Source organism: Aspergillus oryzae, chromosome 7 (assembly GCF_000184455.2).
Source record: "Aspergillus oryzae RIB40 DNA, chromosome 7".
Classification (NCBI taxonomy): Eukaryota; Fungi; Ascomycota; class Eurotiomycetes; order Eurotiales; family Aspergillaceae; genus Aspergillus; species Aspergillus oryzae.
The window spans coordinates 1523206-1541364 of NC_036441.1; the positions used below are offsets into that span (position 1 = coordinate 1523206).

At 48.6% G+C, this 18159-nt stretch overlaps 7 protein-coding genes across 7 annotated transcripts; 2 read left to right on the forward strand and 5 right to left on the reverse strand.

The window, feature by feature from the left end:
• Positions 1 to 259: 259 nt before the first annotated feature.
• AO090011000599 (putative eukaryotic translation initiation factor 3 subunit EifCl) lies at positions 260 to 1825 on the reverse strand (the record flags this gene model as incomplete). Its single annotated transcript, XM_001826155.3, has 2 exons — positions 260 to 1381; positions 1517 to 1825. 2 exons carry the CDS (start codon positions 1823 to 1825, stop codon positions 260 to 262), a joined length of 1431 nt encoding a protein of 476 aa, XP_001826207.1.
• Positions 1826 to 3309: 1484 nt separating this feature from the next.
• On the reverse strand, positions 3310 to 4152 carry AO090011000600 (putative C6 transcription factor; the record flags this gene model as incomplete). Its single annotated transcript, XM_023233026.1, has 2 exons — positions 3310 to 3742; positions 3803 to 4152. 2 exons carry the CDS (start codon positions 4150 to 4152, stop codon positions 3310 to 3312), a joined length of 783 nt encoding a protein of 260 aa, XP_023093570.1.
• A 54-nt stretch (positions 4153 to 4206) lies between these two features.
• AO090011000601 (Zn(II)2Cys6 transcription factor) lies at positions 4207 to 5476 on the reverse strand (the record flags this gene model as incomplete). The annotated part of the gene is made up of 4 exons (XM_001826157.3): positions 4207 to 4399; positions 4465 to 4616; positions 4683 to 5273; positions 5420 to 5476. The coding sequence occupies 4 exons, from the start codon at positions 5474 to 5476 to the stop codon at positions 4207 to 4209; spliced, it is 993 nt and encodes a 330-aa protein (XP_001826209.3).
• Positions 5477 to 9619: 4143 nt separating this feature from the next.
• On the forward strand, positions 9620 to 11253 carry bna5-1 (kynureninase; the record flags this gene model as incomplete). Its single annotated transcript, XM_001826158.3, has 4 exons — positions 9620 to 9809; positions 9877 to 10223; positions 10276 to 10759; positions 10811 to 11253. 4 exons carry the CDS (start codon positions 9620 to 9622, stop codon positions 11251 to 11253), a joined length of 1464 nt encoding a protein of 487 aa, XP_001826210.1.
• Positions 11254 to 11681: 428 nt separating this feature from the next.
• On the reverse strand, positions 11682 to 12509 carry AO090011000603 (uncharacterized protein; the record flags this gene model as incomplete). Its single annotated transcript, XM_023233027.1, has 3 exons — positions 11682 to 11691; positions 11957 to 12303; positions 12369 to 12509. 3 exons carry the CDS (start codon positions 12507 to 12509, stop codon positions 11682 to 11684), a joined length of 498 nt encoding a protein of 165 aa, XP_023093571.1.
• A 612-nt stretch (positions 12510 to 13121) lies between these two features.
• On the forward strand, positions 13122 to 15827 carry AO090011000604 (putative AP-2 adaptor complex subunit beta; the record flags this gene model as incomplete). Its single annotated transcript, XM_001826160.1, has 6 exons — positions 13122 to 13160; positions 13509 to 13693; positions 13765 to 13840; positions 13901 to 14265; positions 14316 to 14744; positions 14795 to 15827. The coding sequence occupies 6 exons, from the start codon at positions 13122 to 13124 to the stop codon at positions 15825 to 15827; spliced, it is 2127 nt and encodes a 708-aa protein (XP_001826212.1).
• Positions 15828 to 16474: 647 nt separating this feature from the next.
• cwc25 (U2-type spliceosomal complex subunit CWC25) lies at positions 16475 to 17871 on the reverse strand (the record flags this gene model as incomplete). Its single annotated transcript, XM_001826161.3, has 2 exons — positions 16475 to 17738; positions 17846 to 17871. 2 exons carry the CDS (start codon positions 17869 to 17871, stop codon positions 16475 to 16477), a joined length of 1290 nt encoding a protein of 429 aa, XP_001826213.1.
• Between the last annotated feature and the right edge of the window lie 288 nt (positions 17872 to 18159).

The following is an 18159-nucleotide window of genomic DNA, read 5'->3' on the forward strand; positions in this document are numbered from 1 at the left end:
GATATTGCTGGGGACTGAGAGGTGAGATTATGGGATGGATTTGACTTCCCCACTGCACTTCTTCCACAGCCGTTTGTCTTTCCACGCCTACTCCCCTGGGTTCTGCCTCTCTTTTTTCTTCCCTCTCCTATCTGCGGTTTGGTCGGAGAGGCCCTGTGTTTTCGAAGGGTACCTCTATATGTGCGCAGTTGGGAACATGGCACGTATCTCAATATTTGAGTGCGTTGTCGCCTGTTTCCTTGACCAGGGATCAGACGATTTAGTAGACGCGGGCGAGGTTCCGAAGGTACCAGTCCACCAGGCGACGGCCGGCCTTGGTCTCGCTGACGTGGATCAGATCGTTCTCCAGAGCGTAGTCCAGGTCGTTAGCGGCGACGGGCTCACCCTCCAGCAGACCGCCCTCAACCCAGCGGACCTGACGGCTGCGCTGCTTGTTCACCAACAGCCAGGAGCGGAGCTTCTCGGGCTCGACTTCCAGGAAGCCGGCCAGCTTCTGCAGATCCATCGTAGTGTACAGCTTCAGGTAAGAACGGATAGTAGGGTTGTACAGCGTGTTCTTGACCTCATCCATGAAGATAGCTGTGTGGTGATCGACGGGGTCGACGTTGACGGAGGGGTTGTCGAAGTCGGGAGGAGTGGGGCTGATGAACTTGGGGCAAGCGGAACGGAAGAGCTCCTCAAACAGAGGGAGGGCCTCGGGGCCACCGTGCTGGAGACGGTGGAGCTGCTCGCCGTACTTCTCGCGGAGAGCGGAGTGAATAGTGTCGTCGAGACGGGTGGGGTGGAGGGCAACGCAGATGGCAATGAGAGCATACATCTGGTCGTTCTTCTTGGCGATAGCATCGTAGCTGTTGCCACCCTTCTGGAAGTTCTTGGTCCGGGAGACGTAGACCAGGATGTGGCTGAACATGCGGATGGCGTCACCGTAACGGCGCATCATCATGTAGGAGAAACCCACATAGTAGTAGGTGGTGAAGTGAGCTGCCATGACACGAGCGAACATAGCCTTCTTGTTCATTTCGATGTCGTCAAGGGTCTTGAGGGCAAGGCTGAAGTCACCGAGCAAGCAGTGGACACGCAGAAGTCCGATGATCGAGAAGTATCCGAGCATCTTGTACAGAGGCCGAGAGCCATACTCTCCAGCGAACGCCATGGGGTCCTCTCCACGCTTGATAGCAGCCAATTGCTCATTGATTTGGGACCTCTGGATAAGGGAGTAAAGAACGTTGAGCACGGAGTAGCAACCCCAGGTGTTCGGGTTCTCACGCAGAAGCTGGGCCTCCTCCTCGTTGGAGCCGCTGCGAGCGACGCGGTTGCGGTAACGGCAGAACGATTCGAACTGGTAGATGAATTCATCGATCACATCCCAAGCCCAGTAGTACTGTGGAAAGGAAGAGATTCGTTAGCACATTGTATAACAACGGGCTTGGCGCACACATTGGGTGGGGGCACGGGATATGCAGGGAGCAGAGCACATGTAACCCCCAAGGATGACAGCTAGCGAGCGAGTACATACAGAAGGAACCTCCAATTCAACAGGGCCATCCGAGTTGAGGATGTAGTGGAAAAGGCTGCAGTAGTTGTCATAGCTTGCAAACTTGGTCTCCAGTGTGGCCTGGTATTCAAGCGGGGTCGCGGCAGCGGCGAGCTGTGCCTGGAGATCTTGCGTCTGAGAGCCAGCTCCAAGGGAAGTAGTCCGGTCCAGTTCGCTCATGCTATCGTCGAAGTTGACTTGCTCGCGGTAATCGTTGACGAGCGCTTCCTCCTCAACATCGGACTCGTCGCCCAGGTTAGGGTGCGCATTGGCGCGCTCTTCGTACGACATGTTGACAGGTAAAAAGTCTGCGGAGGGAACGGGGATGATCCAGCAAACGGTCGACTGAGGGTAGGGCGAGAGGGAGAAGGCACGTCGTCTGGCGGTAACTGCTCGGCGTCGGCGTGTGGGATTTCGATTGTTTCGGCGGCAGTTGAATTTTGAGGGTTTTCGCTTGGCCCCGGTTTGTGCTTATCTTATCTGCGCATAACGGAGCCGATGAGTCAGCTATGAATTGCTCGTCAGTTTGTGGAATCAAACAAGCAGTATCGAAATTTGAAAGGTCTGAAACTGCAACTGGGAATCATTCAAGGCTCACAATATTCTCTTGGATGTATGGCTAGACTAAAAAGAAACTAGAGAAAAAAGAACTACAATCTTTTGTATCAACTCTCGCGTCATACTCCGACAGCTTACAGTTGCTCTAAAGAACTCTCTGTCTCTTTTTACCTTTTGAATGACTAATTAGAATGATATTGAATTAATCTCAGCTTATTATGCGAAATATAATAATATTTCCATCGGAAACTGGTTCTGTCTAAGACAATGAAGTAGATAAGCCCAACGCGAGCCTAGTTTTTTGCCACTGTGTCGTAAAACTGTAGCGAACAGCTTGTCGTCCACATGAGAACTGATCGATGATACTTGGAAAGGACGACAAATTCGGGGCTGTAAGGAGGCAACTAAGTGCCAATCAAATACTGCTGGATAGTCTGGGTTCGACCTTTGCGCGGGCCCAGAAAATGTCAACGTACCAACAACAAGCACACTGTGGATCGCCCGATAGGCCTGTTGTAATGTCGTAAGGAAGGTAATATGCAGTCGCAGGCTGGCCAACAATGCGACTGGCGATGGCATGGGCCAGGTTAGAGGATCGTCGGTTCAACACTAAGGTCAATTAGCAAGCACCTAGTCAGATTTGCCGGTCCTCACCTACAAGAAAGATTGCCAAGGGCTGCCCTCCGCATTGGAGATCATGGATAAAGGTATGGGGTGTAGTTGTCCAATGGTATGGCACCGGAAAACTTATCCAGCCGAGATCTTGTCCATCTAGTCTCATAGACCCCGTGACAGGCTCTCCTCTCTCCATCTCTTCGTATCCCTCTCTTTTCTTCGTCCAAACGCTTTTTGGTTTCAATTTCAATAGTACACCCGGCAATAAAAGATGTACACCAAAGAGAACCCATCTCCCTCAAAAAGACAGACAGTCGCCACTACTTACAGGTGGTCAACTATAATGGAGTAACACCGAGCATCATGTATCGTAGCAGGATGATCGGAATGGAATGCTAATTCACACAAGATGCCTCTGCATAGTGTATATACATACGCACCTTGTTCGACTGACATACTAGCTCCCTTCGCCGCTCCCTCATACTTTACGCTTTCCCTTGCTGTCGCAAGAAGCAATCCCACAATCTGTACATCATCGCTAAGTAAACCGCTGACTGATTGTCATGCTCCGGAATTGATATACATACCGTGGAAGTCCCGGGTTATAGCCACTGGGACGATTCCAAATTCCTGTGGTCGAACACTGCACCGGCTTCGGGGGAGAGTTTGATTCCCTTGGATTCGGCTGTAGATTCTATATTCGCGAGCATGTCTCTCGCGAGGGAGAACCTCTTGCTGAAGGCCACTAGGAACCGACACACTTCAATGAATTCCTCTTTGAGATTATCTTTGCAGTCGTCCAAAGCGGCCAGTAAGATGAGGGTGCTTGCATTGGCAGGCTCCAGCATCTGGCCGGGAACATGCCTAAGCCCATAGGCTTCGTGGTATAGGAGGAGATAGTCAGCAATCTGCTTCGCTGACTGAAGTCGGATGAGTCGAGCCTGGTTAACATCAGACGGATGCGACATAGGAGCGAAGTCTTCGTGGTTCATTAAGAAATCGAAGAGCTGGATGATGGCATGGTGGTATCTGATACTACAACAATTACAGTCAATATTTAGCAATCGATTTGCCAGATGGACACATTGCTCTTACTGCAAACTCAATACTTGCGGGACTTGTACAGCTTCCTTGTCGATTTTCAGTGGAGGGGGCAGGTTATCCAGCCATGTTTCTAGGCGAGTGTACACAGCGCTTACCGCCCTACATAGGTCGCCAATATTCATATCAAATGCCTCATCAAAAAGCAAGTCTTGCATATTGACGACAAGTTCCGTGAAGCCCACCGTTTGGATCATTATTTCACGGAGTAAGGCAGACTTCTTTTCGTATCCAATATGGTTGGAACGAGGATATGGGATCCATACAATGTCGTCATTGGAATTATCTCTCCCAGGAGGCTCGAATATTGGGGGTTTTAGGTTCGCGGTTTTCCGACATTCCATGGATATTTGTCTGAAGAGAATGGTCAGCCAACTCAAAGAATATGCCGGGGTCGCCTAATGACTGTACGAGTTCAGAATAAAAAGCCCCCAAGCAGCTGTTGCTCCAGCGGATTGCATATCAACCGACGTGTCTCTCCACTTGCGGTGCCCTGTCCGCGGGGCCTGAAAGAAACCGAAATCTTGTCCAAGCTGCACTGCTTGCCTTAGCAGCAGCCAGCCAACGTCGGGCTTTCCTTTCAATTTCAGCCTGCAAAATGTCAGTTTGGCCGTCACAGCATATGATTGACATCGGACAACGAGAATCACACATACACATGGCTCATCAGAGCAAGAGCCTGAATGTTGGCCAAAGATGGACGACCTTCTTCCGCTTTCCATAATAGTTCTGCTTCATTAAAGAAATGTGCACCTTTAGAGGAGACATCTCCGGGGATAGCGAAAACTTCAGGGAAATCTGAATATGTCTAATCAAAGTTAGAATAGACCGCTGATCAGGTCGACAAGAAAACATGCAGAATCACCATACATACACTTGCAATTGCTAATATGCTATTTACAAGGAAAGGGGTGCAGAATTCCGTATTCTTATTGCCCTCCCTCATATGTCTCAAAAACACTCTCTGATCAACGATTTGCGACAATGGATGATCCCATGTGAAGTACAAGGAGATCAAATGCGAAACCAGATGATCGTCATCGGTGACGGCCGTCCAAGGCTTCACTGGCACTTGAAATACGGGGATGTCGCAAAGTTTCTCTAGGGTTATGCGAGAGTGGGCATCAGCGGCCAAACGTTCCTGTTGAGCTATGGCGTCATCTGTGTTTCCTAGTGGTTTGGAGTTATCGGAACTTGCATCACTCAAGTCGGCTGGTGCATCCACAACATTGGCAACATTGGATAGTAGAGCGCTGCCGCGTATAGTCTCCAAGATATGGTTGACCTTGTCTTCATCTGAGGAGCGAAGTGACTCTAACAAGGAATATAACAAGCCTCGATAGCATTCCAACTCCCCGAGCGTACGCCTAGCAGCGACCTTGCGCCTGAGATCGAGCGTCTCATCGAAAACACATTCAGCGTCTGTGTTCTGACAGGCTTTACAAGGTGCGGGGCGTCCGGTGCACTGCCGTGTGGAGTAGATACGTCAGTGGGATGTCTATCGAGGGGATGAACAGAAGTGAAGAATAGTATTTTTTTTTCCTAAATTGGTTGATCTGGGGCACTGTCCTCATTCTTGAATGCAGGGGCGGAGTTCCAAGATCGTCTTACCTTCCGTTTCGCTTGTTTACACGGCAGGCAGGCCGTGGAATTTTTCCTCGGCTTCATGAGAGTGAATGATTGTTTGTTGACGGGTCCGCGAGGCCCTGGAGCGAGCGCTGGAAGATGGTCCTCTGAAGTCATCTTAAGCCGCACATTTACTCTTCCAGGAGAAGGAGAAGATCATCGCTAATGTATAGAATCCAGTCTGCCTAAACTGCGGTGTGTCCAACCAAAAGGATATCGAAAGAATTGAAATGGATGGCAGCCTTATTTTTAGAATTTTCATTCGGCAACAATGTTCGCAGAGTTGGGCAACATCAAAGTTGTTCTGGCTCTAAGAAGACCCCACCAGCTCTAGTCTCTAGCTCCTTTCACTGTGGTTCAACGCCTTCCGAGATGTCGATGAGATTTTTGGGCGCTTCGCATAGCAGCCATGTCTCGTTACGGGGATTGTGATATCTTTAGCGGTCGGTGATTGCTATGAGACGTCTCCCGTACCTAAGAGATCAGATTCGACGGGAAGGTTTCCAGGTGCATTATTACAATAGGAAACATCAATTGCAAATGGTCCAAGGTGTCTCTTTGCAGGGGAAGTGGGGACCAGAAAACAAAAGAAAGTTCCCAAAGCACAAAACGATTGATTTAAAAATGGTGGTGTGTGAAACAGGCCCCTTTCCTTCCTCTAAAAAGGTTGCAGCAAGGCCTCGATACAGCTGTTGTCAGACAGTCTGGAACTGTGACTAAGACCCATGGTACCAAGCTGAATGGCGCTTGGATGCACGCAGATATGAGAAATGGTTCCTGTGGGCTCAGGCCAGAGCACAGACTCGTGGGCAGAAGACTTGAGCTTACCCATGCACGGGATTTTGCCGTGACTTGAGGTTCCTGATCAGCAATTTCCAACCAACATCTCTCTCTACCTATGCACTTTATAGGAAGTTCCGGACCACGGCTTCCGCCGATGCACATGCAGCCCGTTGGGGCAGTAAGTCCTATGTCTGGTCTATTGGACAGGGGGGCATTAAGTGGGTACTTGTCAACCGGTCCTCCTTCATTCTTGGCTTTGACATCAAGAATCCCTCACTGCGTCCCCAGAATCACCAAAGAGGTACCCGGGAGATGCATGCACCCTATTCGAGTGGCGTCATTCCTGTGTATCGGTGTACCAAACCGATGTAATTTTGACATGATGGCTAGGGATGGACGACTTGTTTGGCCTCTTGCATTGTTGAGCATACGTACCTTACGTTACTTTGGATCTCCCGCTGGCGCGCCTCTATTGGGGACACGGGTATCCGGGAATGGAGCGTACATGCGACCGATTACCAGATGCTTGTATAGTATGTGCAACTAAACCCAGCAAACAACGGACTTAACAGGTTTGGGACAACCGGCACCTGACTAGCAACCAAGTAAGAAGAATTGTGATAGGACGAACCTATGAGAACGCCCCCAGTCTAATTGAAAACCATAACCAATACAATAGGCGGAAAAGATTACCGAACGGACGATCCTCTAATAATGAGAATTTTCCAGGCTTCTCATCTCTCCTTTGTCATACCCACACAAATCCTGACTTTAAGATTCAGTCTTTTAATAGTCTTACTAACCCTGCCCAAGCATGATGCTTGAGGTTTGCAATGTCGATGTCGATCTTACATCAGCCCAGCCCGATCTGCTCTACTAGATACGGGAGGCGAACTCTCTTAATTAATGTCCACCTTCAATTGGCATGTCTTATTAGGGATACTGCTGTGCGTAGATTCGAGCCCCGCATAGGTACGTCAGGAGTCTTCCTCTTGACATCTTAACCTACACTAGAGACGTCAAACCAGGGGCCACCGCTCCACGAGTGACATATAAAGTGGCGAACAAGCTCAGCGGTTGTCAGCCGGCGAGCCGAAATCTGGGTCTAACTCTGGACATCACACGAGAGCCTACTAACTATGTGGTACTAGCAGACCACGCGATATCATTCGCCGTGGAGCCTCAACCTAATACCTTGTAAGCTTTGCTCTTTTCACATTTCTCGTGGTCGGCAGTATGGTAAAGAAACAAAGGGCCCAGCCAGACCACCGGAAATTAGGTAGGTTAGTGGCAACCGCCTGGCTAATCGATACGTACCGTACTTTCAACGTAAATATTTTTGGGCCTTTTCCGTCGGACTTCATTTTAATCTTCCTCCTATGCTTCAATGATTATCCTTCTGTAGTATCATCGACGTATGCATACTCGTAGGTTATCCTGCTTTAGGTCACAAGATCCCCGTCACTCCTGCAGGAATACCTTACCGAAAAGAGAAGAGATCCATCGACATCACATGACATGAGTCCAGAAGCTCACTATAAAATCTTATGATAACAATAATTCCAGTTCCTATCATCGGTGGCCTCAGGCTTTTCCTTAAAGTGTTATGATTCACTAGTTAGACAATCATGAGCAGCATATAATACAAGTCTATTAATCAATTGTCGACCGCTCATCTGCAGTCACAGCCAAGTCGAGCACGAAACTGCAGGGACCCACTGAGCAACGATCTGCTTATAAGCAGCATGATGCCCGACTCTACTCCGCAGTCGGTGAGGAATGTCATCTCAATCTCGTGCATTCTGGGAGACACTGCAGGTAGTAGTGGGTTTGGTCAAGCCGATGCATATGCAGCTCAGACTAAGACTTAGATATGCAAGCCTGGATATCTTTCAATAAAGGGGGTTTGGAAGAGCACCAGCCCGGTCTCGGACCGACAAAAAGGAGGATGTTATTCTGGGTGCGAAAGTGGATCTTCACTAGCTTTGCATCGTTTTCAGTGTGGTAGTGAGCTTAATATGTTTCTACTATGACAGGGAATCAGACCCTTGATGTTTGCCAATATTTGTTGAGCTGATTTTTCGGCGTCCTTTGAGACGCAAAATTATCAGATGCGCTTGATTTCTTGTTTGTCTCCCTGTTTTACAAGGTCTAATCAAAATCAATGAAATCATCCATTACACTCTCTTTGTCTATCAGTTACCTAGTCTACCTCATAGCGCAAAGAGCCAGAGATAATTGCACCGAGGATCTCCAAAGACTTTTCAACTAGAACTCTGCTTTGTTTTACCCCTTTGTCTTTTGTCTTTCTTTTGAAATGTTCTCAATGTCTTTCTAGGCCTTCAGACCGGATTTCAGATCTAAACATGATCTGAGCGAGCAGGGTTACATCTAATCTGTAGAGGGGTTGCTTACTGCCGAGGAGATTAACCCTAAGTCAAATACTTTAAGGACTTGGAAACGACAATGGCTTTGAAGCACATGGATATTCATTTTCACCGATAGGTTTCATACCTATTCATTCAATTGAAACCATACACTGCCCTTACTGGCTATCCTTAGTACTTCAGAAGAAAAATCCTTCTCATGCGGTTTTCTGGTATTCGCATTCCTTTAGAATACACATGTTTTGTAGATTAATCAAGTTGTTTCCTTAGGTTTGATTACCAAGACGTACTTTTTGAGCAAGTTTGAGGCAGTTAAGACACATTTAGAAATATTCTATCGTCGCACATATAATACACTAAGATTGAGGTAGGTAGACAGCTTCCTTGAGACCCTTGAAGAAACTATAACTCAAATCTATGCGGATGGTGTTCTCCCCTGCCGAAAATGGCGAGAAACAGCAGGGGAGCCATTTTGTCCCTGTGCACAACCATCCGGTCTCTGTTTCTGGCGAAGGCAAGAGGGCATATATAGAAGTCTGAAGGATGGCTGATCGGCGAGTGGTACTAGCTAATTGATGATTCCCTTTGATTGGCTCGAGGATAATGTCATTGACAGAGTAACCGGGGTTGGAGTTGAAAAGATGCTATTATGCATAACTAGATCATGAATTTTAGAGGGAAAAGCTGGAGCAATGTGGCACCTGAAATAATAGGAATTGACAACTGGAACTAACCAGTGCTTAATAAAACTCTGTGCCTATCAGATTTCTCTTAGAGGAAGCCAAAGTACCCCAGGTGTAGGCGCGGAGATATTGAGCCAATCCGACAAGAGATTTACTTATGGTGGGTCTTTCGAAATATATCGCGGGGTTGAGCTTGATTAAGATATCAACTTCAACGATATCTCAATTCATTTACTCATATTACTTTATTGCATTGGACGTCTACTCTTTGATTTCTGAAAACAGTGCCATATCTTATACACATCACCCTGGTCGTTCCTTTCAAACACAACATGGGATCCAGACTACACGTTCAAGAGATCAAAAAAGGCCCCCCACTTCCCTTCAAAGATGATATCAGAGCTTTCACGCGAGAGTACGCCGAGTCCCTCGACGCACAAGATCCCCTCCGTCATTTCCGAGACGAATTCATTATCCCATCGAAGAAAGACCTGAAGCGGAAGACTCTTAATGCCAATGAGAGTATGTCCTCTTTCTCAATCTCCCCTAGTGGGTTTTCATTCGCTAATCAATTGTTACCTAAACATAGATATTGAGGACTCCTCCGACCCCAGAAGTATTTATCTTTGCGGAAACTCTCTAGGTCTTCAGCCTCGGAACACCCGGAAATACCTCGAGCACTATTTACGGACCTGGGCAATTAAAGGTGTTACTGGCCACTTCACACCGCATGACGACCAGCTGCTTCCCCCATTCGTCGATGTCGATGACGCCGGAGCAAAGCTTATGGCCCCCATTGTGGGAGCGCTCGAGAGTGAGGTGGCGGTAATGGGCACGCTAACTGCAAACTTGCATTTTTTGATGGCGAGCTTTTATCAACCAACAAAAGAGAAGTATAAGATTATTCTCGAGGGCAAGGCATTCCCCAGTGACCATGTAAGTTCCTTGACGATTCACAAAGACTCGTGCTAATGCCGTCGCGAATTAGTATGCCGTGGAATCTCAAATCCAGCACCACAATCTCGATCCGAAAGATGCTATGGTACTCATCGAACTTGAAAATCTCGATCGTCCTATTTTAGACACTGAGAAAATCCTGCGGGTGATTGATGAACATGCCTCGAGTACAGCTCTTATACTCCTCTCCGGTATACAATTCTATACCGGGCAATATTTCGATATCGAGAAGATCACGGCCTATGCCCATTCCAAGGGTATCATCATTGGCTGGGACTGTGCCCACGCGGCAGGCAATGTCGAGTTGAAATTACACGATTGGAACGTGGACTTTGCGGCCTGGTGTAACTACAAGTATCTCAACAGTGGGCCAGGCGGAATGGCTGGTCTGTTCGTTCACGAGAACCATGGGCGAGTAGATATGACCAAGGTCGGTTCCAAGGATGAGCCTTTTCGTCCGCGGTTGTCTGGCTGGTGGGGTGACGACAAAAAGACTCGGTTTCGAATGGAAAACAGTATGGAGCACTCGTATTCGCTAACTTGTTCTTAACTGATTTGGCTTGCAGGGTTCGTGCCGCAACCAGGTGCAGCTGGATTCCAGTTATCAAACCCATCTGTCTTGGATATGAACGCAGTGGCGGCATCCCTGGAAATATTCAATCGCACGTCAATGGCTGAGATCCGCAAGAAGTCTCTGGACCTCACGGGTTACTTAGAACATCTTCTTTTGAAATATCCTCTCGATGCTGCCCCGGAGGACAAGCCATTCTCTATCATTACACCCTCGAACCCGGCCGAGCGAGGTGCACAGCTAAGCCTGCGCTTGGGGCCAGGGCTTCTCGACAACGTCCTAGAAGTTCTGGAGGAGAATGGAGTAGTGATTGATGAGAGAAAGCCGGATGTCATTCGGGTTGCGCCAGCGCCTCTGTATAACACCTATGCGGACGTGTGGCAGTTCTGCCAGATCTTCTTCGATGCTTGCCAAAAGGCAGTAAGAGCCCGAAAGTAAAGGTCTTGGATATGACATGGCTTAATGTTTCTAACTTACAATTTTTGGATAAATGTGCCCACCCAGCATCGGTGACCACGATTAAGACTCGTTTACCTTGCTTTGACCGCCTGCAATGAAACTTCTAGAATCAGAACACGCTGACATCCATTCCTTGCAGGCTTACACCGGAGAATGACATTGCCACGTTCTAACTTGCTCCATGTTCTGTTGCCCTGTCTGAGCTGAAAAGCTGGCGCAGATTACCCCTTGCCGCTGGTCAAACTCTCTTTGGCAGAAAAGCAATGGCAATTTTCCAGTTGGCCTGTGCTAGAATTTCAGCAGATTTCGAAACAGTTTCAGTGGCCCAATTTCGGGCGAATGGGACAGGTATTCGGGGCTGCCATTGCATAGTACGGACTAAGGTGCCACTATATGTGAGCTATAATTTAGCCATTCCTACAACGGATGAGATGATTTTATATGTGCTCCAACATATTATAATATAACTTGAATTGCGTCACAGAAAAAGCTTTCATCTAATTTTCTTCGGTCGTTCGTTGTCGCCCGTCAGCCCAAGGCAAAATAAGCCCTTTCCAGAGGTTGCCGTTCCGACTCCCAAGCTAACCAGTCTGACCTTGTAGTCCTGTTCCAGAAATCGTATTAGTTTCCATAGAGTATTAACTGGTGAGAACAGAAGAATTAAGGAATAGCAGCAACATACGGTAGAAGACCCATCGCATTAACCTTCCACACCCCCAATGCAAGTAGCACGAATTGCATCAAAACATAAACAGCTTTCACCCCAAGCAGCTTTCCCCGTGTGGATTCCGTGTCGAATTTAGCAAAGACCGTGTTCGTATTGATCAAGTCCTGGATGGGTCCCTTGAAGAGCATGAAGACCATCATAATACTGAAGATTTGGAGGCTGTTTCCGGACATGTACATCATGATCGCGTTCATGGGGATCTGCTTCGAAGGTGCCATAGCAAGCTCCCACGCTTTCTTCAGCTTCAGCGTATCAGTATCCTCGGATTTGGATGCGGCGGTGGATGTGGATTGTTGCGTGCGCTGTGAGTCCCGGTTTGGTTAGTATGTGTCACTTTCGAAGAGGTGGCGTAGCTGCAATGACATACGTTCTTTCCTCCTACTTTGCTGCTAGAGAAACCTGGAGGGTCGGGAATGCGGGATGCTGCTTTTGAAGGTTGCGGTGCAGGGGAGTTCAAGGCCACGGCCCATTGCGGTGGAGGGACAGGGTTGAGTGGTTCAGTAGCCATTATAGGTCGGAGATTGGAAGAAACTGCGGCGACAGAGAATGTGGTATAGGAAATGTAATCAAGGTATGAAGTGAGTTGGGGCAAGACAGCAAAGCAAGAAGGATTGCCGGGGCGGAGGAAGGAAGATGAGTAGTGGTGATGATGATGATCCTACGCAGTAAATGGAATTTCTCCACAAGCGCGCGGAGTTGGCGGCAGCCGATCCACTCCTGAGTCTCGCCTGCTAAAGAACGAACTATCGTGGAACGGGTTTCACCCCCCGTCAATGCTTTCTTCTCCTTTTAATTTACTCTCGAGTTTGGGAAGCAAGTCAATCCTTACCACATTAACCAGATCCGGCACACAGATGACCCCTTGGATGTCGCCCGTGCCGCATTGACAAATACACTGAAGTCTACCAGACACAAGAAAAGGCATGGAGGTTTCGGAGCAACAGATCAGCTAAGAATTTAGACGAAGCTATTCTAGCTACGCGATCGGTCTCATATTCGTCCTCTGCGATATCCTTATGCGATTTTGATATTCGAAAGAACCGATCTACACCAGGAAACCCGCTTGCTTCATTGACCACAACAGGGGAGGAGCCCCTCGTCTACACACTGAAACGCCATCATGAGCTCCGGCGGAGGAGATGCGAAGCTGTTCGCTAGGGTACGTTTGTCTTGGTTTCTGCTGCATCGTTGGGGTTCAGACCGCATCGATCGGCGGCTATCAAACCACTGGCTTATCATTATCCCCTCGTCCCCTCATGTGTCGAACCACCTATAAATATGGTTCGGTCTAGTCTTTGACTGGACCATAGCCCCCCTCGTCCATGTTTCCCTGGGCTTTGTGGTACAACCTGTGGTTTATAATGTATCATTTCTTCATGTTCTACGACTTCTCCCGGCCATACTCATCAACCAACACTCGTCAGACATAAAAAAAACCTACCCTATGTTTATTAGCGTGATACCTTATGCGACACAACATGGCTTACCATCTTCCCGGTCTTCACAGGGTAAAGTCGCGGAGTTGCGACAAGAACTCCATAGCGGCGGCAAGAAGGACAAGAACTACTCCGCGAAAAAGATCGCCCTCAAGAAGATCGTCGCAAACATGACGATGAGCAATAACGACATGGTGGCACTGTTTCCAGACGTTATCGAATGTATGAATCTGCCGAGCTTGGAAATTAAGAAGATGTATGTTAGAACAAAGTCTGGCACATGCTATGGTGAACAACGATCGCTAATACTTTTGCGTTCGGTTACAGGTGCTTTCTTTTCTTGGTCAACTACTCGCGAATGAAACCCGACATTGCCTTGAAGGCACTGCCTATTCTCGTTAACGTACGGGCTCATGCATCCCTCACATATATAGCGAAGGTTGGCTTAACCAGTGTGTTATAGGATATGGAAGATACAAACCCACTTGTGCGAGCGCTGGCATTACGGACTATCTCATATGTCCACGTGCGGGAATTCGTCGAGGCGACTGTGCAACCTGTCAAGCGTTTAATGGGAGACATGGATCCCTATGTCCGCAAGACATCCGCTTTCTGTGTCGCAAAGCTCTATGAACATGATAGGAAAATGGTTGAGAGCTCCGACCTGATTGACAGGTTGAACCACATGTTGAAGGACGAGAACCCAACGGTTGTATCTAGTGTGCTTGCGTCTTTGAACGATATCTGGGGTCGGAGTGAGACTATCTCCCTGACCATCGACTACACAAGTGCATCGAAACTTGTCTCGATCCTGCCTGATTGCTCTGAGTACGTATCTCAACATCGCGAGTTTGCTTCATGCTCCTAACGCTATACAGGTGGGGCCAAACCTACATCCTTGAAGCCCTAATGTCATATGTTCCTCAGGATTCCGCAGAGGCGCTCTTGTTGGCAGAGCGAGTGGCCCCTCGTCTCTCACATTCCAACTCTGCAGTTGTTCTTACTTCCATCCGTGTCATTTTGTATCTCATGAACTATATTGCTGATGAGAGGCACGTCACTTCCCTCGCCAAGAAGTTATCACCACCTCTTGTCACCCTACTATCCAAACCACCAGAAGTACAGTATCTGGCGCTTCGAAATGCCATTCTGATACTGCAGAAGAGGCCCGAAGTTCTACGAAACGATATCCGGGTTTTCTTCTGTAACTACAACGATCCAATTTATGTCAAAGTGACCAAGCTGGAATTGATATTCATGTTAACGACGAAGGAAAACATCTCAGTCGTGTTGGCAGAATTGAGAGAGTAAGTTCTGGGCCTATCACACTTAAAATGCTTAACTAAGAAACCTCTAGGTATGCGACTGAAATCGATGTTCATTTCGTCCGTAAAGCTGTACGGGCCATCGGAAAATTGGCGATTAAAATCGAGTCTGCCGCCAAAGAATGCATCGACACTCTTCTCGAATTGGTCAACGCTAAAATCCCATACATTGTGCAGGAGGCGACTGTCGTCATTCGCAACATTTTCCGCAAGTACCCCAATCAGTATGAAAGCATTATCGGCCGTATCATTCAGAACATTGATGAGTTGGACGAGCCGGAAGCAAAGGCAGCTATTATCTGGATCATCGGACAGTATGCCGACCGCATTGAAAACTCAGACGGGCTTCTACAGGATTACCTAGCCACTTTCCACGACGAAACGGTTGAGGTACAACTAGCCTTATTAACGGCTACCGTCAAATTCTTTATTCAACGTCCAACAAAGGGCCAACAGTTGGTACCGCAAGTATTGAAATGGTGTACCGAGGAAACAGACGACCCCGACCTCCGAGACAGAGGCTACATGTACTGGCGTCTTCTATCGACAGACCCCGCGACCGCACGACAGGTTGTCATGGGCCAGAAGCCCCCGATCAGCGCAGAAAGCGAGAAGCTGGACTCTCGAACCCTAGAAGAGCTCTGCCTGAACGTCGGTACTCTCGCAACCGTTTACCTAAAACCAGTCCAGCAAGTCTTCCGCTCCGCACGTACACGACGGCTCCAATATAGCCCTGCCTTACAGAAACCCCGCAACGACGACGGAAGCAATGCCTGGCAATACCCAGTTAGCCCGTCCTCCGCTACCCCCGTTACCCCTACCTCGGCGGCAAACGGTGCAGCCCCGGCACCAGGCGACATGAATGCGGCAGTGAATGCGGCCGATTCCTACTTCAACAGCGTCGGTACCCAGCAGATGGCGGCGCTGGATCTCGGTGGTCGTGGGGATGGTATTGGAGGCGGTGGTGCGCCGCAGACGCAGTATATTGTCAGCCAAAATCAGCAACAGGTGTATCAGCCCCAGCTGGCTGGTGGAGCGGCTACGGGAGAGTTATTATTGTTGTAATGTAGTATACTTAAACTCTGTTTCTGGTTAGACTTTTCTCTTCTTTTCTGTTCTAGCGATGTCAAACGCGGACTTGTGATACCTCCTTAATCATTGTGCCTTCTTCATTGAAATTTCTTAATCTCGTAGTATCTGGTTAATTATATCGGATGATTCAAGGAAAGTGAAACTGAGCGTCTGGTTGTTTGATTGATTAGGCTACTCTGAGCTGGATAGTTGGTGGGCTCCGAACACTGTAGGTTCCTAGGGGAACGTCGCTAGTATGACGACGGTGTTATTGTGATTCATGTCTCTACTACGTACTTTGGATGTCGAAGATTGTTGCGGATTTATCAACGGGTCAGTACATTCCCATACGCCTGGTCTTAATGTGATATAACGAGTAAAAGTAGGGATGACGCCCCGCGCAAAATAGTAAAATGCCCTGCAGAATAGTGTTCCTGTTTATTGACATTTTAAGGGATATCATACTGTCCACTGAAAACATCACAATGGACGCAACCCATGGGAGAATATCGTATGAAATGAAGCAATGAAAAACCCTAGATAACAACGCCAGAAAGGACCGTCAAGAACGCTGGATGCAAAATAAGGAATAGGCAGTCCTAAGCACTCTCTCGGAAACTTAAAACAGACGAAATTCGATGTTAGTCCTCCATCCGAGCAAGCCCACCACGACTGCGCTTGATTCGATCATCCAGATTATCTTCCTGGAGCTGACGATGAAGACCTGCGACAAATCTACCCTTTTCTGAGCGCTGTTTCTCGTCTTCCTCACGTTTCTTCTCTTCCATAGCCGTAACATCGGCAATCCGTTGGCGACGAGTGTCTTCCATTTCATCTGCATTGTTCAACATCTCTGCTAGCTTCCGCTTGCGCTCTTCTTCAAGTTCCTTTGCTTTGTTCGTGTCTCCTGCTCCGGCGTCATTGGGACGGTCGCGAGTGTACGAGTCTCTGGGACCTCTGTTATCTCTTCTGTCTCTGTCGTTGTGACGATAGGGCCTGTCACGCCGATCATGGTCTCTGGAATAGTCGTTGTTCCTGTCATCCGTGCGGCGCCTATCAGAATGACGATGATCTGCCCGAGGAGAAGGAGACCTGTCACGTAACGAATCCCTGCGAGAGGGCCGATCGTGCCGCTCATCACGGTCTTCGCGTCTGCTCGAACGATAATCCCTATCATCCCTATCTCTGCGATCCCGGTCACTCCTACGCTCACGATCCCGATCCCGATCCCTGCGGTCCCGATCATCTCTCTCATCTCTGCGCCTCCGATGCGACAACCGCTCTGGTGAAGCAGGAGACCTAGACCGATGCCGATGCGAGCGATGACGATGACGCCGTGAATCCGCTTCCTCGTCGCTGTACCTCCTGCTCCTCCTATGTCCACGATCTCTCTCCCTCTCCCTCTCTTTCTCCTTCTCACCCCTAGCAATCACCTTTCCCCTCACAGCCGCCTCCTTAACCGCATTCTCATACGCCGCCTGCTCCCTCTTCCGAATCTCCATCAACGGATCCGCCATAACCTTCGTCATCATATCCCTCGGATTCCCCGTCCCAACGACCGGCTGCGCAGCAGCAGGTGCACCCATTAAATCCGCCCCCTTCTCCAACTTCTTATTATCATCGTGCTTCAAGAGAATCCCATCAATCCGTCTCTTGCCCAGTAAGTACCCCTCCATCTCCTCAGAGTAATGGCCTGTCGCGCTCGACGGCGCTTGATACATCCAGTCGACCCGATTATGCTGCCGCGGCTTGCCCGAGTCTTCTTGTAGTCGCTGGAGTTCCTGGATCTGGCGCTCTTCATCGCGCTCACGGCGGAGTTGCTCGACTTTCTTGCGTTCTTCGAGGGCGCGTTTTTCCTCCGACCACACGCGCTCTTGGTTGCGCAAGAGTGAGGGGTGCCATGATCTGTATTTTTGTGTTAGTTATTGGGTTGGGGTGGTTTGATGTGAAGAATGGGATTTGATTGTAGCGTATTAGAATTGTGTTGATAGGCTGGGTGAGGGTTTACTTACTTCTTGAGATTCAGATCGCCACCCATTTTGATTTATGTTGCAGGCGAGCTGCGGTGTAAGGAATTATGGGAGAGTGGGTTCAAGTTGGTGGGTGGACTGAAGCGCTTTCTTGAAAGCTGATGGAGGAGCTTCCCGAATGGGAAGGATGGTGTTGCCACCGGGCCGATGTTGTTGCTTTGGTGCCTGAGGCTACATAAAGTTTTAGACAAGTGAATATTGGAGAGTTCGTAGTCAAAAAAAGAAAAAAGAAAAAAGAAAAAGAGAGACAACCCTTCATTTTAATTCAGAAGCACCAGTCCTCGCTGGGGTAAGAA